The sequence below is a fragment of the Furipterus horrens genome, unplaced genomic scaffold (assembly GCF_987537825.1).
Source record: "Furipterus horrens unplaced genomic scaffold, mFurHor1.1.pri manual_scaffold_3, whole genome shotgun sequence".
Classification (NCBI taxonomy): domain Eukaryota; kingdom Metazoa; phylum Chordata; class Mammalia; order Chiroptera; family Furipteridae; genus Furipterus; species Furipterus horrens.
This window is the reverse complement of record NW_028327173.1, coordinates 97,149,959-97,171,365: the sequence shown is the minus strand read 5'-3', so window position 1 is coordinate 97,171,365 and position 21,407 is coordinate 97,149,959. Positions and strand designations below refer to the sequence as shown.

The following is a 21,407-nucleotide window of genomic DNA, read 5'->3' as shown; positions in this document are numbered from 1 at the left end:
GGAGTTCATCATTATCAAACCAGCATTAAGAGAAATGTAAAAGGGTCTTCTTTAAGAAGAAGAAAGATCAAAAATATAAATAATAAAACAGCAATAACTACACACCTATCAATAATCGCTTTAAATATAAGTGAATTAAGTGCTCCAATCAAAAGATAAAAAATGGCTGAATGGATAAGAAAACAAGACCCATACATATGCTTCAGATTGAAAGAAACACATAGCCAGAAAGAAAAGAGATGAAAAAGGAAAGAAAGCTGAGTCACCAATAATTATTTGCCAGAATAGACTTTAAAACAAAGTTCATAACAGAACACAAAGAAGGAGACACTTCTTTTCCTTTTTATTTTTATTTTTTTGTTTGTTTGTTTGCCTTTGATTAGGTTTTTATTCAAAATCAGTTGTCCACAGTGATTTGACCTTTATGGAATAGACAAATTTAAATTTATGCTGTAGGCTTGTTTACCTCTGTGGTGGGTTTCTTTTCTGTGGGCTTCTTCTCAGCTGCTGGGTTCCTGGTAGCGGCAGCCCGTTTTCCCATCCAAGGCTTCTTCTGTTTTGTAACACCAATACCTCCTTTCCTTCCTTCCCTAACACAGGATTCTTGTCTAGAACAACCCCCTTCTCATCTGATGTGTCTTCTAGCACTGCTGCTGCTTTACTCACCTAGAGCTTTCGGTTCTGGCCTGGTGAAGATTGGTGTTCCTGCACATGGTCTTTGCATATGGGCTTAGCTTCAACATGATTCTCAGGGTTTTTAAGTGGATTCTTCTTCAGGGCTGACTCTGCAGTGAATCTTCTTGCGTGGTTCGCAGAAGGCTCTTCAGACCTCAGGGTTTTTCAAGATTCTACTAAAGTCTGTACTGAGCATCTTGTGCATGGAAAGGTTATAGTTACTCATGAGGGAGGTGGTTTTATGCTTAGTGTCATACAATACATTTAACTTGTGGAAAGCACTTTAAGTTCAAATGAAGAAATGGTCCACATGCCCACTAGGAGCAAGTTTCAAAATGTTCAGTTTACTTACATTAGGCAGAGTAATTCCAGGGATGACTGAAGGCTTTGATAATACCATTGTCCTCATTATAGAGGATGCAAAGTCCCAAGCACTGGATATGATGATGGGTTCTCATTTTGCCCTTGCCAGCTATCATTCGCTGAGAGCCATAGATCTTTCTGATATTATTCCAGGCCTTAAGTTTCTTAAAAAGCAAAACAACCTCCTTGGTTTTCTTGTAGCCTTCAACTTTATCTCAACTACCAAAGGAAGTTCAGTAACTTCCTCAATATGATGACCTTTTGACATGACGAGTGCTGGTTAGGCTGAGGTAGCCAGGGCAGAGCAGATATGTTGTGTTAACTCTGCATTGCCAATGGGGTCAGGTTTTGGTTGGTGCAAACATGTGGTCCCCACGACACATATTTCTAAGAGCACCCTGACCAGACTGATGAATTACATCATTTTGAACTCTGGGAATTTGAGTCACAGCTCTGCCAACAGCCCAAGAATCAGCACTGGTTTTATGATCTGTTAATTCATTGACAACACAGGGCTGTTTATTATTTTTGCACAAGGTGTTATAAACAAAGTTAACAATACCTGGTTGAATGGGAATTTTGAACACAACCAGTAAAATGACATTTTTGCAAGATGATTCCCCCTTTTCAGAGTATACTGATAGATGAGCACACATCATGGTGTGGAGAGAAGACCACACTCCTCTCAACCTGGTGTCTCCCAGAGGAAAAGCAAGGAGGACATTTCTTAATGATAAAGGCATCTATACAAAATGAGGACATAACCCTTGTAAACATTAATACATTCAATGTAAGAGGATGTAAATATACATATAAAGCAAATAGAGGAGAACATAAAGGGAGAGGGCCAATAGTAATACAATAGTGAAAGAGTTTAACACCCTATTGACATCCAGACAGAAAATCAATAAGGAAACAGTGGCCTTAAGACTAAATAGATTTAATTGATGATATTCGTTGGACATTTCACCCCAAAGCAGGAGGATACCCATTCTTTTAAAGTGTACATTGAACACTTCCAAGAATAGAAAACATATAATGCCACTAAACATGCCTCAATAAATTTAAGAAGATTGAAATTATATCAACCATCTTCTCCAAACACAATGGTATGCTACTAGAAATCAATTACAATAGTCAAACTAAAAAACACAAAAATAAAAGGACAAATAACATGCAATTCAACAATGAATGAGTTAATAATAAGATCAAGAAGAAAGACTTCCAGCCAAGATGGAGGTCTAGACAGACATGCTGCATCTCCCTCCACAACTAAGAAGGAATACAACTACCTCAAAACTAGAGACAACCAGAAGTTCTAGAAATCAAGCTGCATGGAAGTCCAACAAACAAAGATATAAAGAATAAATACTCATCCAGACAGGTATGAGGGGTGGAGCTGGGGCGGAGAGGATGCAGTATGGTGGTGGCAGTGGCGGCAGCAGCAGTAAGCCAGTGGAAAGCACAGTCACACGTTTTAAAAAGTTGGGAGGGACACCTACGCAGCACTCCTAGCACCACCGAGACCACACAGCTCATGGTCTCAGCGCTGGGGAAAATAAAGCTTCATTGTTTCTGACTGCAAACCACTGGGGACTGGGGCGGAGGAAGAAACTGCCTGTCTCTCAGCAGAGTCAGCTTGTTTAAAGGATCCCCACAGTCCTAGAATGTCCACAGACCCACCCACTCTGGGAACCATGGCCAGGGCAACAGCTAGAGAGGCACCCGTCCTATACAAAAGTGGAAGTGCCTGGGAAAGAGGCAAGTGCTGAGTAAGCGTCATTGTTCCCTCTCAGACCCCTCCCCTACATACAGCGCCACAATATGGTGAAAAGGATTGCCCCATACTGACAAATAACTAAGGTTCCGTCCCGTACAACGTAACAGGTGCAACAGCTCTACCTAAGACACAGAGGCAAACAAACACAGGAGCCTGTCAAGTTGAGGAGACAGAAAAGTATGTCCCAAAAGGGGGAACAATCAAGGTTCTAGTGGGAGAACTAAGCAATGAGGAGATAACCAACGTAACAAACGAAGAGATAGCCAACCTAACAGACGCAGAGTTCAAAACACTGGTGATAAAGATGCTGACAGATGTGACAGATATGCTTAAGTATGGCAAATGCAGAAAGGAAGAAGTGAAGGCTATACTAAGTGAAATAAAGGAAAACTGACACAAAAACAATGGTGAAGGGAAGGAAACTGGGGTTCAAATCAATTATTTGGAACATAAGAAAGAAAAAAATAATCAACCAGTAGAGAAGGAGGAAACAATAATTTTTAAAAATGAGGAGAGGCTTAGAAACCTCTGGGACTTTAATTATGCCAACATCCAAATCATAGGGGTGCCATAAGGAAAAGAAGAAGAGCAGGAAATTGAAAACTTAAGTGAAAAAATAATGAAGGAAAACTTCCCAAATTTGGTGAAGCAAATGGACATATGGGTCCAGGAAGCACAGAGAGTCCCAAACAAGGAGGATCCAATGAGGACCACACCAAGACACATCATAATTAAAATGCCAAAGGTTCACTTTAAAGGGAGAATCTTAAAAGCAGCAAGAGAAAAGCAGAGAGTTGCCTACAAAGGGGTGCCTATAAGACTATCAGCTGATTTCTCAAAAGAAAATTTGCAGGCAAGAAGGGGCTGGCAAGAAGTATTCAATGTGATGAAAAGCAAGGACCTACAACCAAGACTACTCTATCCAGCAAAGCTATCATTTAGAATGGAAGGGCAGATGAAGTGCTTCCCAGACATAAAGCTAAAGGAGTTCATCATTACAAGGCCGTTATTATATGAAATGTCAAAGGGACTTACTTAAGAAAAAGAAGATCAAAATTATGAACAATAAAATGACAACAAACTCACAACTATCAACAACTGAATCTAAAAAATAAAAACAAGATCCAATGAGGCAAACCAGAGTGGGAACAGGGTTGTAGGTGTGGGGATCATTTGGAGGATTATCAGCTGGGAGTGGGGAGGGGGAGAAATGGGGAAATGGTGCAGGGATTAAGAAACATAATTCGTTGTTACAAAATAGACAGGGAGAAGTTAAGAATAATATAGGAAACGGTGAAGCCACAGAATGTACATGCACAACCTTGTGTATGAACTCTGGGGGGGAGGATTGCTAGAGGGAAGCGGGGTACTGGGCAGAGGGAAGCAAAGGGAATAAAATTGGGACTACTGTAACAAATAATGACTCAAATATACTTAAAAAAAAGATGATCAAAACTATGAACATTAAAATAACAACAAACTCAAAACTATCAACAAATGAATCCAAAAAACAAAACAAACTAAGCAAACAAGTAGAACAGCAACAGAATCATAGACAGGGAGATCATATGGAGGGCTGTCAGCAAGGAGGTGGAAGGGGGAGAATTGTGGAAAAGGTACAGGGATTAAGAAGCATAATTGGTGGGTACAAAATAGACAGGGGGATGTTGAGAGAGGCAGGGGAAATGGAGAAGCCAGAGAACTTACCTGCACAACCCGCAGACATGAACCCATGGGTGGTGGTTGCTGGAGGGAGGAGGGGTACCAGGAAGAGGGAGGTTAAGGGTAAAAAATTGGGACAATTGTAATATCATAATCAAGAAAATATGCTTAAAAAAAGAAATAAAGAGAGAGGACACGAATAAATAAAATCAGAAATGAAAGAGCAAAAGTGACAACTGACACCACAGGAATACAAAATAAGAAAATACTATGAACAATTACATGCCAAAAAATTGAAGAACATGGAAGAAATAGATAAGTTTCTAGAAACATATAATCTCCCAGGACTCAATGAAGAAGAAAGAGAAAATATGAGCAGGCCAAGAATTATTAATACTAATGAAATCAAGTCAGTAATCAAAAATCTCTCAACAAATAGAAGTTGTGGACCAGATGACTTCACAGGTGAATTTCACCAAACATTCAAAGAAGAACTAACACTTATCCTTCTCAAACTAGTCATTTATGATAAAAAACTCCCAGCAAATTGGAAGTAGAGGGAATATACCTCAACATTATAAAGGCAATATATGTCAAAGCCACAACTAACTTTATACTCAATGGTGCAAAGCTAAAAGCATTTTCAAGATCAGTTGCAAGACAAGGATGTCCACTTTCACCATTTTTATACAATTGAGTATTGGAAGTCTTTGCCACAGCAATTAGAAAAGAAAAACAGAGAGATAATCAAAATTGGAAACAAAGCAAATCTGTTATTGTTTGCAGATGTCATGATGCTGCACATAGACTACCTAAAGATGCCACTAAAAAAAAAAAAAAAAACAAAACTATTAGAACAAATGAATTCAATTAAGTATTTATTCAAAATTAATATCCAGAAATTGGTTGCATATTTATGTACCAATAATGAACTATCAGAAAGATAAATTAAAGAAACCATCCCACATACAACTGTATTTAAAAATACCTAGGAATGAATTTAACAAAGGAGGTAAATGACCTATACTTGGAAAATTGTAAGGAAGTGAAGAATGAAACTGAAGCAGATTCAAATAAATTGAAGAATATATAGTGCTCATGAATAGGAATAATTAACATTGTTAAAATGTCCATATTACCCAAAGCAATCTACAGATTCAATTAAATCCCTATCAAAATACCAATGGGATTTCCAACAGAACTAGAACAAATAATCCTAAAATTCATAGGGAACCACAAAAGACCATGAATACCCAAAGCAATCTTAAAAAAGAAGAACAAAGTTAGAAGTATCAAACTACCTGATATCAAACTATACTAAACTATACTATATGGCTATAGTAATCAAAACAGTATGATATTGGCATAAAACAGACATATAGATGAATAGACAGCACAAAAATAAATTCACACCTATATATATATGATCAATTAATCTATGACAGAGGAGGCAAGAATATACAATGGGGTAAGGACAGTCTATTGAGTAAGTGGTACTGGGAAAGGTGGACAGATACATGCAATAAAATAAGATTGAAGCAGTTTCTCACACCATATTCAAGAACAAACTCATAATGGATTAAAGACTTAAATAAAAGACCCCAAACCATAAAATGCCCAGAAGAAAACAGTCAATAAATTCTTTGACATTGCTCTTAGCAATATTTTTTAGATATCTTTCCTTGGGCAAAAGAAACAAAAACAAACAAACAAAAAACCCAAAACAAGACAAACAAAACAAAACAACCAAACAAAAAAAAAAAAAACAACTACAAAAAAGAAAAATGGGACTACATCAAATCAAAAACTTTTTCATAGGGAAGGAAACCATCAACAAAACAAAAAGTAACCTACTGAATGGAAAAAGATATTCATAAACAATACATCTAATAAGAAGTTAATATCCAAATGTATAAAGAACTTACACATCTTAACACCAAAACAAAACAAAACAAAACAAAACAATTTTATTAAAAAATGGGCAGAAGACCTGAATACACTTCTCCAAAGAGGACATACAAATAGCCAACAAACATAATGAAAAGATGCTCAATGTCACTAATCATCAGAGACATGCAAATTATTTAAAACCACAATGAGATATCGCCTCACACCAGTCAGAATATCTGTTAACAATAACCTTTGTGCACTATTCGTGCAGCCTATGTGAAAATAGCATAGGGGTTCCTCAAAAAATTAATAATAGAATTAACATACAACCCAGCAATTCCATTTCTGAGTATTTATTCAAACCCAACTAAAACATTAATTTGGTAAGATATGCATCCCTATGTTCACTGCAGTATTATGTAAAATAGCCAAGATATAGAAGCAACTTAAATGCCCATTGATACATGATTAGATAAAGAAATGGCACATTTCTGGATTATCGGTCAGCTATAAAAAATGAAGTCTTACCATTTGTGACAACATAGATGGACCTAATAGTACTACGCTAAGTGAAAAAAGTCACACAGAGAAAAACAAATATCATAAGATTTCACTTATATGTGAAATCTAAAAACCAAAATAAACAAATAAACAAAACAATCTCACACATTCACAGAACACATTCACATCCTGCTAGATGGGAGGAGTCTGGGGGGATGGGTGAAAAGGTGAAGGGATTAAGAAGTACAAATTGTCATTTATGAAAATAGTCACAGAGATGTACAACATGGGGAATGTAGTCAATAATATTGTAATAACAATATATTGTGTCAAATGTGTACTAGATTTATTGGGGGGGTGTCACTTCATAAGTTATATAAATGTCTAATCACTATGCTGTACACATGAATGAAACTAATATAATATTGAATTTCAAGTGTAATTTAAAATAAATAATTATAAATAAAATTAAAATGTTTAGAAAGGTAAACTTTGTTATATATTTATTTTACCACAGTAAAAGGAAAAAAAAAAGGCCAAAAATCAATCTTCTCATCATCCATATATAATGAAGGATTTCCCATAAATCTTTCAAATATTCCAATAAAAATCTGCCTTCTAAATCATTTTCATACACAGTATAGCATTTATTCAACTGGCAAAAATGAAATCAGATCTAACAATTAGACAGTAGCAATCTATCATGGTGAATTTCCTGATTTTAATGTTTGTATTGTGTTTATCTGAGAAAATGTCATTGTTTATAGGAAATACATACAGAAGTTCCAGTTGTTGGGGCATCAGGCTGGCAACCAACTCTCAGTTGTTGGGAGTAAAGAAGATTGTAATGTATTTAAAACTTTCTGTAAGTTTTTAATGGTTTCAAAATTTTAAAATAAAAAGTGAAAGTATTAAAGATGGTGTAATGTTATCATATTTACTAGTAAGAGTACGATTAGCTACAGTAATAAAATAGTACACCATATATAAACCATAATAAAATTTTTTAGATTAAAAAATTTAAATCCTTTCAAAAAATAAAAGTATTTAAAAAATTTTTAAAAGAAAAAAATTAAAAAGACCGTTTAGATGGTGACAAATATTTCGCATAAAATATAACTGGGGTTGGATTCAGTGAAGAACAAAGTCTCTGCTCTATATTGAATCTTCCTACATTGCTTTACAATAGAGTAAAAAGGGAAAAAGACAAAACAAAGGCAGAACAGCAAGCGCTTATACAAACATGCCAGCAAATGTCTGATGAGTGACATTTCCTCTCCCTTTCACAGGGAAGGAAACCACCAGAAATCAGCTCTGTTATACTTACACAATGGTTTTTCCAATGTGCAAAAATGACTTCTCTACAAATTCCCGGACACTATGGACTTCTCCAGTAGCTATGACAAAATCCTCTGGCTTCTCATTCTGCAACATCAGCCACATAGCCTAAAGAAAGACAGGCAAATCCAAGTTAAAGTTGCAGCCAGCTGCCACTTGGACATATAATGTTATCAAATATACATAATTGGTTATGGACATTGTTAAAAGGTAAACTGAGGCATATTTAAAAAAAATTTTTAATAAAAGAGCTTACTTGATCATACCTTTATTTAAATAAAGTAGTGCTAGATCAAAGGTAGTTCAGGAGCACTCCATCAACAAGAGCTAGGGGCAAGGTTTTTATAGAGTAGACACTGAAGTAAAGCAAAGCAAAGCAATTATTTGATTGGTTATAGTTTACACAGTTGCCTTATTCCGGAAAGCCAAGTTAGCTGTGTGTGGTTGATTGTTAATGAGTTTTATTTCCTTGGATTCAAGTGACGTGGCTTAGGTTTGGCTCGCTTATGTGGGCTACCAAGGCATTAGAACCACCTAAGTCTAACAGTCTCCATGAAGTACAATTAGAAAATAACCATGAATTCAATATAATATTCTCACCACTACAGTAATGGTTCTCACACTTTAATGTATATTGGAGTCATGTGGGTAACAACTCAGTATTGATGCCTGAGTCACAGTCACAGAAGTGGGCATAGTAAAGAATATGCTTTAGACATATTTATCTTTAACATCCCAGGTGACTGTCACGCAGCAGGTCCTTGAACTACAATTTAGAGGAACAAGATATTAAAGAGTGTTTTTGGCAAATAACCTTTCTATGGTACATTTAAGCCTTTCTATAGTACATTTAAGGAAAGAAGAATTTAAAAAGTATTGTCTGATTTACCTTCACATCATGGATGGAAGGGAAGTAAAAGTCTTTTAAAGACAGATATTTGTCTCAAAAATAGAACAAAATTTCTTAATGATAAAGTGTAAAATGTACCAATGTGGTGACATAAAAAAGCAAAATAATAAAGAATTATTAATTCTTGATTATTAATATTAAGTCTATTAATTGTTAATAGACTTAATAATAGTCAAGATGGCAGCTTAGGTAAACACAATACTCACATCCTCACACAACCATGTCAAAATTACAACTAAAATACAGAATAATCATCGTTCAGAACCACCTGAAATCTAGCTGAATGGAAGTCTTACAACGAGGGATTTAAATATGATACATTGAGACGAGTAGGTGGGGAGGAGATGTAGAATGGGCTGGTCCCACACCCATATATGGCAGATAAATACAGGGAGGGCTATTTTAGCTGTAGAGGTACCCCTCGAGGAGCAAGGGGTCACGGCTCCACACCAGGCCCCCAAGCCCAAGGTACCAGTACTGGGAAGAGAGATCCCCACAACTTTTGGCTGTAAAAACCAGCAGGGATTGAGGCTGAAAGAGATGGAGGGCTTTTGTAGTCCTAGGCAATTCCTCTCCAAGGGCCCTCACACAGACTTACTTTGACTCACTCCCTCTGACTTCCAGTGCTGGTCTGCTCGAAGGGCACCAAGGACACAGGGGAGGAACTGAATTATCTGGCATCAGGGTGAGTGCTGGGGTGCAGTTTTCTCCTGGTAGAGGCCATTGTTCTTTTGATGAGTCCTCCCCCCACAAAACCAGGAGGAAGTTACAATATCTGAGTCTCCATTACCTGGTTTATACTGTTTACCCTACTCTAGTGATTTCCTGGTAAGACCCCGTCCCACCAAATTTGTAGGCCTACCCAGCCAGTTTCCAGCGGCTTTTCCATATGTATGGCTTGTCTTGGCTCATGCTTCAGACTTTCTAAAATCTCTCAAAAAGCAGCCTCTGGCCTAAGCTTGCTCCATACCTCTCACTAAGTGGTCCCAGGCACAGCAGTAGCTGCAAAAGGCCATGGTTTGCAAGTTGGCCTCTCCTAGGCACCTCCAAGCCCAGTACGAGTAGCAGCCATCTGCAGATTGCTTTGTAGATCAAGCCAGGTGGCCCTTAGAAGAACACAGGTGGCCCACGGCTGACCTTGGAAGGCACCTCAGGGGGCCTCAGAGCCAGTGCACCTGGTGGACAGCTTCAGACCACATTAAAGCACCACCCAACCACCTCCACAGCAACATACTCAAGGGGGTGGACTCAGCAGGCACAGGAACCCCATTGAAGTTAGTCCTGCTCTGTGTGGTGGGCCCCTCCATAGCAAATCATCCACGGTAGTTGGTGGTCACAGCCAGTCCTTATAGCAGATGAGCGTGGCAGTAAGTCCCTCCCAATGACATGCCAACAGTGATCAAGGCTCAACTATAACAGGAGGGTGTACACAGCCCACATAGAAAGAACAGAACAAAACTCCAGAAAAAGAACTAAGCAAAATAGAGACAAGAAATCTACTAGATGTAGAATTAAAAACACTGGTTATAATCATGCTCAATGAACTTAAGGGAAGAGTAATTGAACTTAGAGAGAACTTCAACAGCATAAACAAGGAGATGGAATCCATTTTAAAAAGGACACTGAAACCATAACAAAAGCCAATGGCTTGAGTTGAGACTCAAATCAGCAATTTGAAATACAAGGGAGCAAAAAACACCCCCATCATAACAGCAAAAACGAAAAGGAATTAAAAAAATAGATAGTGTAAGGGGCCTTTGGGACAACTTCAAGTGTATCAACACTCACATCATGGGGGTGCTGGAAGGAGAAGGGAGAAAGCAAGAAATTGAAACCCTATTTGAAAAAATAATGACAGAAAACTTCCCTAACATGGTGAAGAAAATAGATATACAGAAAGCACGAACAGTTCCAAACAAGATGAACCCAAAGAAGCTCACACCAAGACACAACATAGTTATAATGCCAAATGTTAAAAACAAAGAGAGAATCTTAAAAGCAGCAAAAGTAGTTAGCTACTTACAAGGGGGTTCCCATAAGACTGATTTCTCAATAGAAACTTTGCAGGCCAGAAAGGACTTGCAAGAAATATTCAGTGATGAAAAGGAAGGATCAACAACCAAGATTACTCTACCCAGCAAAGCTATCACCTAGAACTAAAGGAGAGATAAAGAGCTTCCCAGACAAGAAGAAGCTAAAGGAGTTCATCATTATCAAACTAGTACTTTATAAACTGTTAAAAAGATCTTCTTTAAGAAGAAGAAGAGGAAGAAGATAAAAAATATGAACAATAAAATGGCAATACATATCTAAAAACAAATGAATTTAAGAAAACAAAACAAAACAAAAAAACCAGAAACAGACTCATAGATACAGAAAACATTTTGATAGTTGATAAATGGAAGGGGGATTGGATGGATGAGTGAAAAAGGTGAAGAAGATAAAGAAGTACAAGCTGATTGTTACAGAATAGCCATAAGGATGTAAAGTACAGCATAAGGAATATAGTAAATAATATTCTAATAACTATATAGGGTTTCAGATGGGTATAGATTGATTGGAATAATCACTTAGTAAGTTATATAACATATCACTGGGGTGTACCCCTGAACTAATATAATATTGTACGTCAACTGTAATTGCAAAAAAGTGATTTAAAAAGCCCCAAGGTGAATTTTTTAAATCCACTACTATTTATTTACTGATGTTTATTTATATTTATATTTATTTTTTTAATTCTCACCCAAGAATATGCTTACCAATTTTAGAGAGGACTGGGGTGGGGGAGAGGGAAACATTGATCAGTTGCCTCCCGTATGCACCCTGACTGGGAATCAAACCAGCAATTGTTGGTTAGGAACTGGGGCACACAGCAGGAGGTGAGCAGCAGGCAAGCTCCACCTCCCAAAAGATCAACAGTGGCATTAGATTCTCATAAGAGCACAAACCTACTGTGAAGTTCGCATGTGAAAGATCTAGGTTGCATGCTCCTCATGAGAATCTAATGTCTGATGATCTGAGGAGGAGCTTAGGTGTTGATGCTTGTGCTGGGGAGCAGCTGCAAATACAGATTATCATTAGCAGAGAGGTTTGATTGCACAGGGACCATAATAAATCAGTTGCTTGCAGACTCATATCAAAACCCTATCAGTGAGTGGCAAGTGACCATTAAGCTGCACCTGGTGGCAGGTTTTACAGTGGCAAGTGAGTTGATGTACTTCAATTGTACAGCTCCATCTGGTGGCAGGCTTTAAGTCAGAATCTGACACTTATTTTAATCTGCGTGTGGCCTGCCCATTTTTTTATTTACCACTTCCGTTGAACCTCCTTCCTGCACTGTGTACTTGTCTCAGTCAGTTTTGGTAAGCACACATGCTAACCCTAGCACGTGGTGAGTTGTATAATGATTTCATTATATATTACAATGTAATTATAATAGAAATAAAGTGTCCAATAAATGTAATACACTTGAATCATCCTGAAACTGTCTCCCCCACCCCGGTCCGTGGAAATATTTCCTCCACAAAACTGGTCCCTAGTGCCAAAAAGGGTGGGGATCGCTGGTGTTCGGGACGATGCTCTAATCAACTGAGCAACCTGGGACGCAACAACTGATCTATAAATCAATTTCCTTATCTGTAAAACTGAAAGAATATAACTTAGTATTATTATGAATTGTAAATGACATGATTTGTATACAGCACAAAGAAAATGATATCAAGAAAAGAATACTGAATCCTAAACATAATGTTGGACTTCACAAGTATCCTAAGACCTCAAGAACTCTACCACTACCCTTCTCAATAAACATAACTAAGTCTACTATGTTAAACTATGGATCCTGATTTCCAGTTGTTCAAAATTTTTAAAGATCCCTAACTTCTATGGGTAGTACAGCTAATGGTATGGTACTTAAAGAAATCAACCTAACTTAGGTTTCACTCATCCAAGAGCAACAGCTAAAAATTTATGTACTGCTCCTTGGTATCTTATTTGTAAATGCTTTTTCTAGAGGCCTCACTGGTTACCATCCCACATTTCAACAAAAAGAAAATACAGTCAAACCCTGTAAAATAAATCCCTACTAAATTAAAATAATCATTAATGGAAAAACAATCATGTAATGAATAGTACTACCACTTTAAAAAGTACTCTGAAAGGCAATGAAAAGGTTTATATTAGTTCAGGATTTCATCAGGCAGCATTTGAAGGTCAGTTGCTCAATGGAAGCATCTGCAGATGCACTTTTTCATTGGAATGGGAAGTCTAGTTGGGCAGCAATGCAGCTGCATGTTCAAGACACAGACTGTGGCAACCATCATAGCTCGGGTTCACTCAGTTTTGTCAGCTTTTATCAACAGCACACAGGCCTATAGTTTCTATAGCCTGGAACTGCACATTAATTTTAAAGGTTATGTTTACACAGAAGATGCAGATTTTAAAAAATAAGTATAGGTGGTATTTGACAACCTGTCTCTTTAAGAACAACCCAAATAAGCAACAAATCAATGTTGTTGTTGGTTTTTTATCACTACTGCTTACTTTTCAAAATATAGTAAGTAAAAATATTAGGCACTGTCCCCAATATTACGTGAACTGAACACTTGTTCTAACATTAAAAAAAATTTTTTTTTTTTGTTGGTATCTCCCTAGTTGGATAAGCTGTAATTTTTTGAATCCAACAGGGCAGCTTATTTTCTCTTACTAAAATGAAACCAACAATGTTTAATTCCAATTTATTCTTTGAATTTGTGGCAGACTTCTAAAAATTTTTTTAAAAAAGGTAAATATTTATCTTTTATTTAAAGTTACTTCCTGTGAATACTTTATATTTTTGACCTATTACATGATAGTTTTAAATCGTATTTTTGTTCTAGAAAGGATGAGACTTTGGGCAATTATACATGCCTTGGACATGTGGCAACTGGGTGAAACAATGGCAACAGATTCAGGTCACAGATGTAATAGTGAAAAGTAACTGATGAAATTGTCTTGGCTAGGAGAGAGTTTTGCTCACATCAGTGAAATATCTGGTTTCATTCTGCACTAGGAGTTCATAGTTAATTAATTTAATTATAATACTTTTTGAATTTTACACTAATTATATTAATAATGAAGCTCAATCAGTTTTTAAAAGGCACAAAATACAAAATGTTCTCTTTACAGCTTTGTAGCTCCCTGGGTTCCACAGCCCCTGCGCACTGTTACCTGCTCCAGGCGGAGAGGAAGAGTGTGATCTGAAATGACGCCCAGGCCTGCGGGTCAAGCCCTGTGCCCAGCACTCTTCATTGTTAGGGTCCTCAGAGAGGTGTCTCTTCATAATGGGCACTGCTGTTTGTGTTTGTAACTTGCATGTGCAATTTCCTAGAATGCCCTCTTCCCTTGTCTGTGTGGGAACTCTGGCCTCTTCTTTTACACTATGTGCAAGAGCCCCAGGTCTAGTCCTTGAAACAAATTCCTGTTACCACCTTGAGTTTCCTGTCATCAGTGACAGATGGCATGGCTGGGTTCACTGGAACTCAGCCTGCCCTTTGGCCACACTTCCTAACTAGGCTGACCCTCCCCCCTCTCCTGAGCGCACCCAGCACATGCACACATGAAAACTTTTTTGGCTTTCTTCAAAATACTTTCGAAGTTTTTAGGAAAAATTAAATTACGCTTCTGGCTAGAATTTCTACTTGAACATTTTTCTGCAGGATTAATGTATACACTTAAATGTGTTTTACTCATTTCCATTCTAAAAATAACATTCAAATAGGTCTTTCAGGACTGCTCAGCTTTATTTTATTTCTTTTAAAATGCTATGTTGTGCTAGAACAGTTTAGAAAAAAAATCATATTTTTAGTCATGCGAAGCAAAGGGTTGCTAAAAATAAATGGAGAAAATATTGGTTAATAGCAGATTACTTTAAATACTGAGCGTAAGTTCCCTGGTGCCTGTTTTGTTCCTCAGCAGGAATCTGGGGATCAGTTGGAAACTCTCACTTTCACTAGGGTGAGTGCCAAGAATCTTCTCTTTTCTTTTCCATAAGACTATCTGAAGCTTTTGACCTATCAATTTCTAGGCATTTCCTCTAAAGTTCATATTGTACCAGACTCCAGTCTGGGAATGGGAAGGGAAAGGATATACAACTCCAGATTTATTTGTTATTACTGAATAGTTTACTGGTTTTACAGAGGGAAAGGGCTTTGTTTAAATTTCCATTGAGCATAATTAATGGTTATTGACTGGTAAATGAAGAACAGGTGACACTCTGAATTAGAAGATAAACGATCTTGTGTTCTGGTGTGATAATGGGTTAGTAATTTGCCACAAAGCCCAGGCCCAGTGCATCCCATCATGATGCTAGGTCATGTCCAGGACACAAAGGCCCTGTGTGAGGAGTCCTCAGCCATTCCCCTTCTCATACTGCGGCACATGTTGATCTGGTCTATTTATTCTCTGATGGATGGCACAACTGAGGCAAAAGTTCACCACTTCTCACCTTCCTGTTCACATGCTGAACATATGACCCATGACACCACCAGGGCACAATCTGTGATCAAACTGCCACCCAGTGTTGGCTTCTGACTATAGAAAGGATTTTAAGGTTACATGTTTTAGACATCAATTCTCTTTGTCTCTCAAAAAATGAAGGAGGAAAAAGATGAAGTCTTCCCACATTGTTTTAGTGCCCTTCAAGGATATGACTGACTTATCCACTTCCTCAGATACTTAGTTACTTTCAGCCCTGACCTGATCACCAGTGAAAAATTAAAAAAAAAAAAAAAATCCTGCTTTTTAATCCATTTCACAGGGAGGAAGGAGAATTAGTTAAGGAATGTACCAATGCTTTGGCTTCTTTAACACAGAATGCCACTTAACACCAAATGAACAGTACAGTTTTCAAATCATGTCTCACATTCATTTTGCTTTTAAGTCACATGAAGTTCAGGGAAAATCCGACTCCATACCATTGACATTTAAAGGCCAAGTTAGATACTTGTAAATATTAATTTTGGACACATGTGCTCCTGTAACTATATAATTAATCTATCCATTCTAAAGTCAAAATAAAATTTTAGAGAAGTCAAAATAAAATTTTAGTTAAGAATTTTTCAAATAAAAATACTCCTCTCAATCTACTCTTTGGCCATTCAAATCAACCTTGGTTTGGTTGTTCTAGAGGCGTTCACAGCTGGACCAGTGAAGGAGAACACCTAAACTACATCACCACAGCCGACTAACTACACATCTGATTCCATGCATGCCTTTTGGGGTGTGATGCATATTTGTCTTAAAAATCTGGATTCTACAATTGCTTCCACCTCACCATTAACCTCCAGTTTAGTATCCAAGCCACAAACACTTATTAACTGAGCTGTCATCCATGAATAACAAGATTTGTTAATCGAGGTTATGTTTAACTATGTTATTTGACTGCTGCTTTTTCAGCCCTGCACTTTTGTGCTTTATGTGCTACTGTCATAAAAATAATCTTAAAAGAGAAATATATATATATATATATATATATATATATATATATATATTTCAGGGGAGAAAGTATATGAAATAATTCCAATAAAAATCACAGGAATTTGAACTCATAGAAATTAGAATTCCCACTAAAGGAAAGCAAGCGTGGATCCATTCACATGCACTGTGTCTTTCAGCTTTGTTCTGCAGCTGTTTTCAAGATGACAGCCTGGTCTTACAATTTGGGCGAGGACTTCAAGTCATCCTGTGCTAGGCCAGAACTTAAGTTTTGTGGGATCCACATGAGCAGCTCTGAAGGTTAACCTGGGAGAATACCCCTACTATAACATAGTTAGTAAGCAGGTACCGAAATGACTAACAAATAAAACTATATCAAGAAAATCATGAGCTTAATTCCTGTAGGCGGGGCTTTTGCTTCCCTTCAGGTTGACACCACTTGGAGGGGAATGGTCTGCCTGCAGTATGGGGAATGAGTCAGCACTGGGACCCTGTCAGCTGCTCCCCCAGTTCTCCACTCAAAGCCACTGCCCCAAATTCTCCGCAAGCGTCTCTAGTCCTCTCTGCCCTCCCTCTGCTTGAGCCCAGAAGCCACCAAATCTGGAATTTCTTCCTATTACTTAGTCTACTCTGCACTCCCTCTGCCAGAGCTCAGGAGAAAGAGAGACTTCCACGTGAGAGAGAAACATCAACCAGTTGCCTTCTTCTATGCGCCCAACCTAGGATCAAACCAGCAATCTGGGTATGAACCCTAACCAGGAATTGAATGCGTGCCCCTTTGATCTACCGGACAATGCTCCAACAAAGTGAGCCATGCCACCCAGGGCTACTCTTGATTTTTATCCTTTCTGCTTATGCTCATTGTCCAGAATTAATCATGTAGTCCTATGTAATTGTAGAGGGGATGGAAATGCAGAGAGCCAAATGAAATGCTTGGTAAACACCAATATCTTTATCATACCAGTTAAAAAATGTTTGTAGATTTATAACAGAATGGAATACAATTTGTAAAAGAAAGTTTAAATGCTCTAAGTTTAGTGTAATTTCATATTTGTAAAAAAAACATTCTATTTCCTTTTAATGCATTTTGAAAACATTCTTTAAATAATTCACTTTTATAATAAAATTATTTTTGAATAATAAAAAAAAAAAAGAAAGAAAATCATCTAGCATAAAACCAAAGGCTGATCTTAAGGCCCTCTCAATCTATTACTTTTCTTCCTGGGCAAAAATACTGTGGTTTGTGGATTCCTTTGATTAAGGGCTCTTCATACATTTTAAATATACAAAGTTACTAAACAGGAAAAACATTAGATAACAAATTAATAATAAACACAGTTTAGAAAGTTATATAGCTTTTGCTTCTTTTGCTGTTAACATAACTACGTTGATATCATATGCTCAGAAAGAAAGAGGCCATGTCAAAATCTGTCTTGCCCTGCATCCTTTTATTCTAACCAAGTATACCAATCCACAAATTCAAAGGTTGGGAGTTAGTTTTTCTCATTCCTGGAAACAATATAAAACCTAAAAGCTCTTAGTCTTGTGTTAATAATTATGAATTTTTTTTTTTCTGGGATACCATCTGCTCTTTTGATACGCAGATTCAAGTTGTCTATTTATTCTATTACTCTTGGAGTATATTTCATCTCTGCTAGTCCATTTATTTCTCAGGAACACCAATTATGCATATATTGTATCTCTTTTCTTCTACTTTCTGTGTGTATTAATACCCTATTTACCCATTTTAATGTTTGTTCTTTCTTATCCACGTTATTTTATATGATTTCCTCCTATTGTTCACCTGATTATTTTAGTAACATTTATTTTAAATTTCATTGCTAATGTGTCTTTAATGTTTGAAATGACTTTCTTTTTCTCCTCCACATCTTTCCTGATTACTTCCAGCTTAACTCTCATTTATTTTCTTTAGGCCAGGGATCAGCAAAATTTTTCTTAAAGGGCCACAGATAGTAATATTTTAGGTTGGCGAGCCATATGATATTTAACACAACTACTCAACTCTGCTGCTGTTGTGCAAATACAACCACAGACAATACAGAAACAAGTAGGCATGGCTGTGTTTCAATAAAATATTGTTTATAAAAATAGGTAACTGGCCCACGACCTGTCATTTGCCTATTTTTGCTTTTGCCAAACTGAACAAAAACATGTTGTTTATATTTTCTTTGAATCTATGGAGAACAGTTATTTGAACTCCAGCTACATATTTTATCTTTGAATAATATTCCTTTGTAATAGGTACTACTCATCTGTTCTATTAATTTTCCTTTTCTTTTCCTTGAACCCCCATCCCCACCCCCACCTTAGATAGAGATCATGGGATAGTGCTATTACTATTTGAACAAGGCTGATGCCCGTTGAGGAAATCATATGAGGAAGAGCAGGTAAGTGCCCAGAGGGCAGCCTGCAACTTCAATTCAAACTTCTCTCAAAACCCTCTCATCAAACCCAGGATATAGCTGCCCTCATTTTTCAGCACTTGGTTGGTTAGTGTGGCTCAGAGAGTAGCCCAGAAAGCACATGGCCGCTATGGTGCTACCTGGCAATCACTGCTTCCTCTCTGCCTTCCTCCTAAATCTCTCTACATTGCCCCTCAGCCAAGAGGCTGTGACACAGACAGTAAAAGGAGACCCTTCTTCAGCAACACTTTCCTGCCATTAGGGTTAGTATCAAAGTGGTTCTCCATAAGGATAATTTCCATTCTTATGTAATACCGTTTTGTGGGCCTCTTAGTATTCCAAACTAATTTGAGCAAAATCTATAGCCTGTATGCATGTATGTATGTTCAGCCTAATATACTCTGAGAGAGTGTATAAAGAATTATTTTAAGCAATTTTATGTATTTCAAAGTTATGTGACCATGTAAATAATGTGTAAAAGAACCTTAATGAAAAGTACACATACAAATAAAGGATATTTCATTTGTTCAATGCTGCTTAATAGGCCATCCTAAGACTAATTAATGGCTTAAACCTTCTTATTGCTCAGAATTCTGTGACTTAAGTTTTCAGGAGGGCTCAGGGGAATAGCTCACCTGTGCTCTTTGTGGTTGTTGGCTTTGAGGTGATTTGACTGGGGTTGTAGGATCAAAAGGGACTCCCTTATGAGTCTTCACTCCCATGGTCTCTCTTCATTCACTCGTCTAGCCCAAGATTCTTTACAAAACGGAAGCTGCAAGGCCTCAGAAGGCATCAGCCTGAAAGTGAGCTGGTGTCACTTCCTCTGTATACTACTGGTTATAGAGTCAGCCCAAATTCTAAAAAGGGGAAACAGACTTTCCCCCCTTTATGAGAAGAGTGGTAAAGTCACATTGCAAGAGGGTGTGCAGAATGGGAGGGATTATTGCCGCTATCTTTAGAAAAAATCTACTATCTTGTAATGACTAAAATATCAACTGGTTGATTCAATATGGTAATGAATAGTTCTGCCTTTAATATAAACATTGCTTCAGCTTATGGTTTCTATGTAAGGCTCTGTCTACCTTTAACATTGTACAGTGATAGTTAGGTTTATATGAGGGCAACAATAATTCAGAGACCAACACCTTGAATACAGAAACTCGCTTTCAGGTCACTGTAATTTAACAAATGCTCTAACTTGGCCCTAACATCATTACTGTCACAGCACTCTTCCCAGAAGTGGCTGTTTCCTGGAGCATGCCCAACCACCTACCTCAACCAGGTGTTTCCAATTACCTGCACCCACTCACATACCCAGGTAAGCCATTCTAGAATTAGCTCCTGGCTTAGCAGGAACAATATATAAGCTCTGGGCATGCAGCAGGAAGTTACTTTACACTCATGACCACATGATCGTCCATCTCCTTACTTATGGTTCCCCATCATGCAGCCTAAACATGTTCTTGGGAAGCCAGTCTTCACATCTCTGTGACTTTATCCCTCAAGCTGGTCCTGACCACCTGGTTCTGCCTCTCTGTCTGACTATAACCTTTGGAATCCAACTTCTGGGCTGGTTCCTGGCTCGCTTGAAAAACAGGTCCTAACCTTGCCATATATCTCTCAGTTCAAGTGTTGATAATATCATTACCAACAAATAAAATCTATATACATACCATATTGTGTGCATTAAGGCAGATAATGTAAGGACTTTGCAATTATGTCAAAAACAGTGCTGTCAATAGAAATATAATGCAAGCCACATATGTAATTTTTAATTTTCTATTAGTCACATTAAAAGAGTAAAAGAAAATGTTAAGTTAAACTTAATGTTTTATATATCAAGTTAAATACATTCATTACATTATCATTTCAATATTAAATACTATCAAGACATTTTACATTATTTTTCCACGTATTAAGTATACGATGTGCAGTGTATATTTTGCATTTATAGCCCATCACAAATCAGACTGGGCACTCTTCACGTGCTCAGTAACTACATGCAGCTCACGGACATGGCATGGGCAGTCAAGGCTACAGCAGGCCTTGTGTAAGGACGGAGACTCTGCACCTATTTTGTGATGCACTGACCTAATCCTGTTTGCTTAACCTGTCAAAGACTGTGCTGAGGCTTCATGAAGAAGGCTACATCTCCCTTCTTTGTAATTATCTCCACCTCCTGACTTTTCCTGGTGTGATTTCATCGGTGATGCCAACTAGAATAAAGAGAGCTTGAAAAGTAGTATAACTAGATCCTAATTTACAATCATCTGACATTTGAATGCTTGCCTTGTTCATGTGTAAATGGACCATGATACCACACCCTCAACTCCCCAATTGGAATACCTGGGGAGTAGAAACCTAGAGAACCTTTTATCAGTATGTTGAAAGG

At 37.5% G+C, this 21,407-nt stretch overlaps 1 protein-coding gene across 2 annotated transcripts in view; it reads right to left on the bottom strand.

Moving 5' to 3' along the window:
* GMDS (GDP-mannose 4,6-dehydratase) overlaps positions 1 to 21,407 on the bottom strand; it is a 747,100-nt gene that overhangs the window by 178,607 nt on the left and 547,086 nt on the right. For both annotated transcript variants that reach the window (XM_090269914.1, XM_090269913.1), the window contains exon 8: positions 8,199 to 8,317. In XM_090269914.1, coding sequence (XP_090126040.1) covers positions 8,199 to 8,317 — 119 coding nt within the window. The remainder of the gene's footprint in view (positions 1 to 8,198; positions 8,318 to 21,407) is intronic.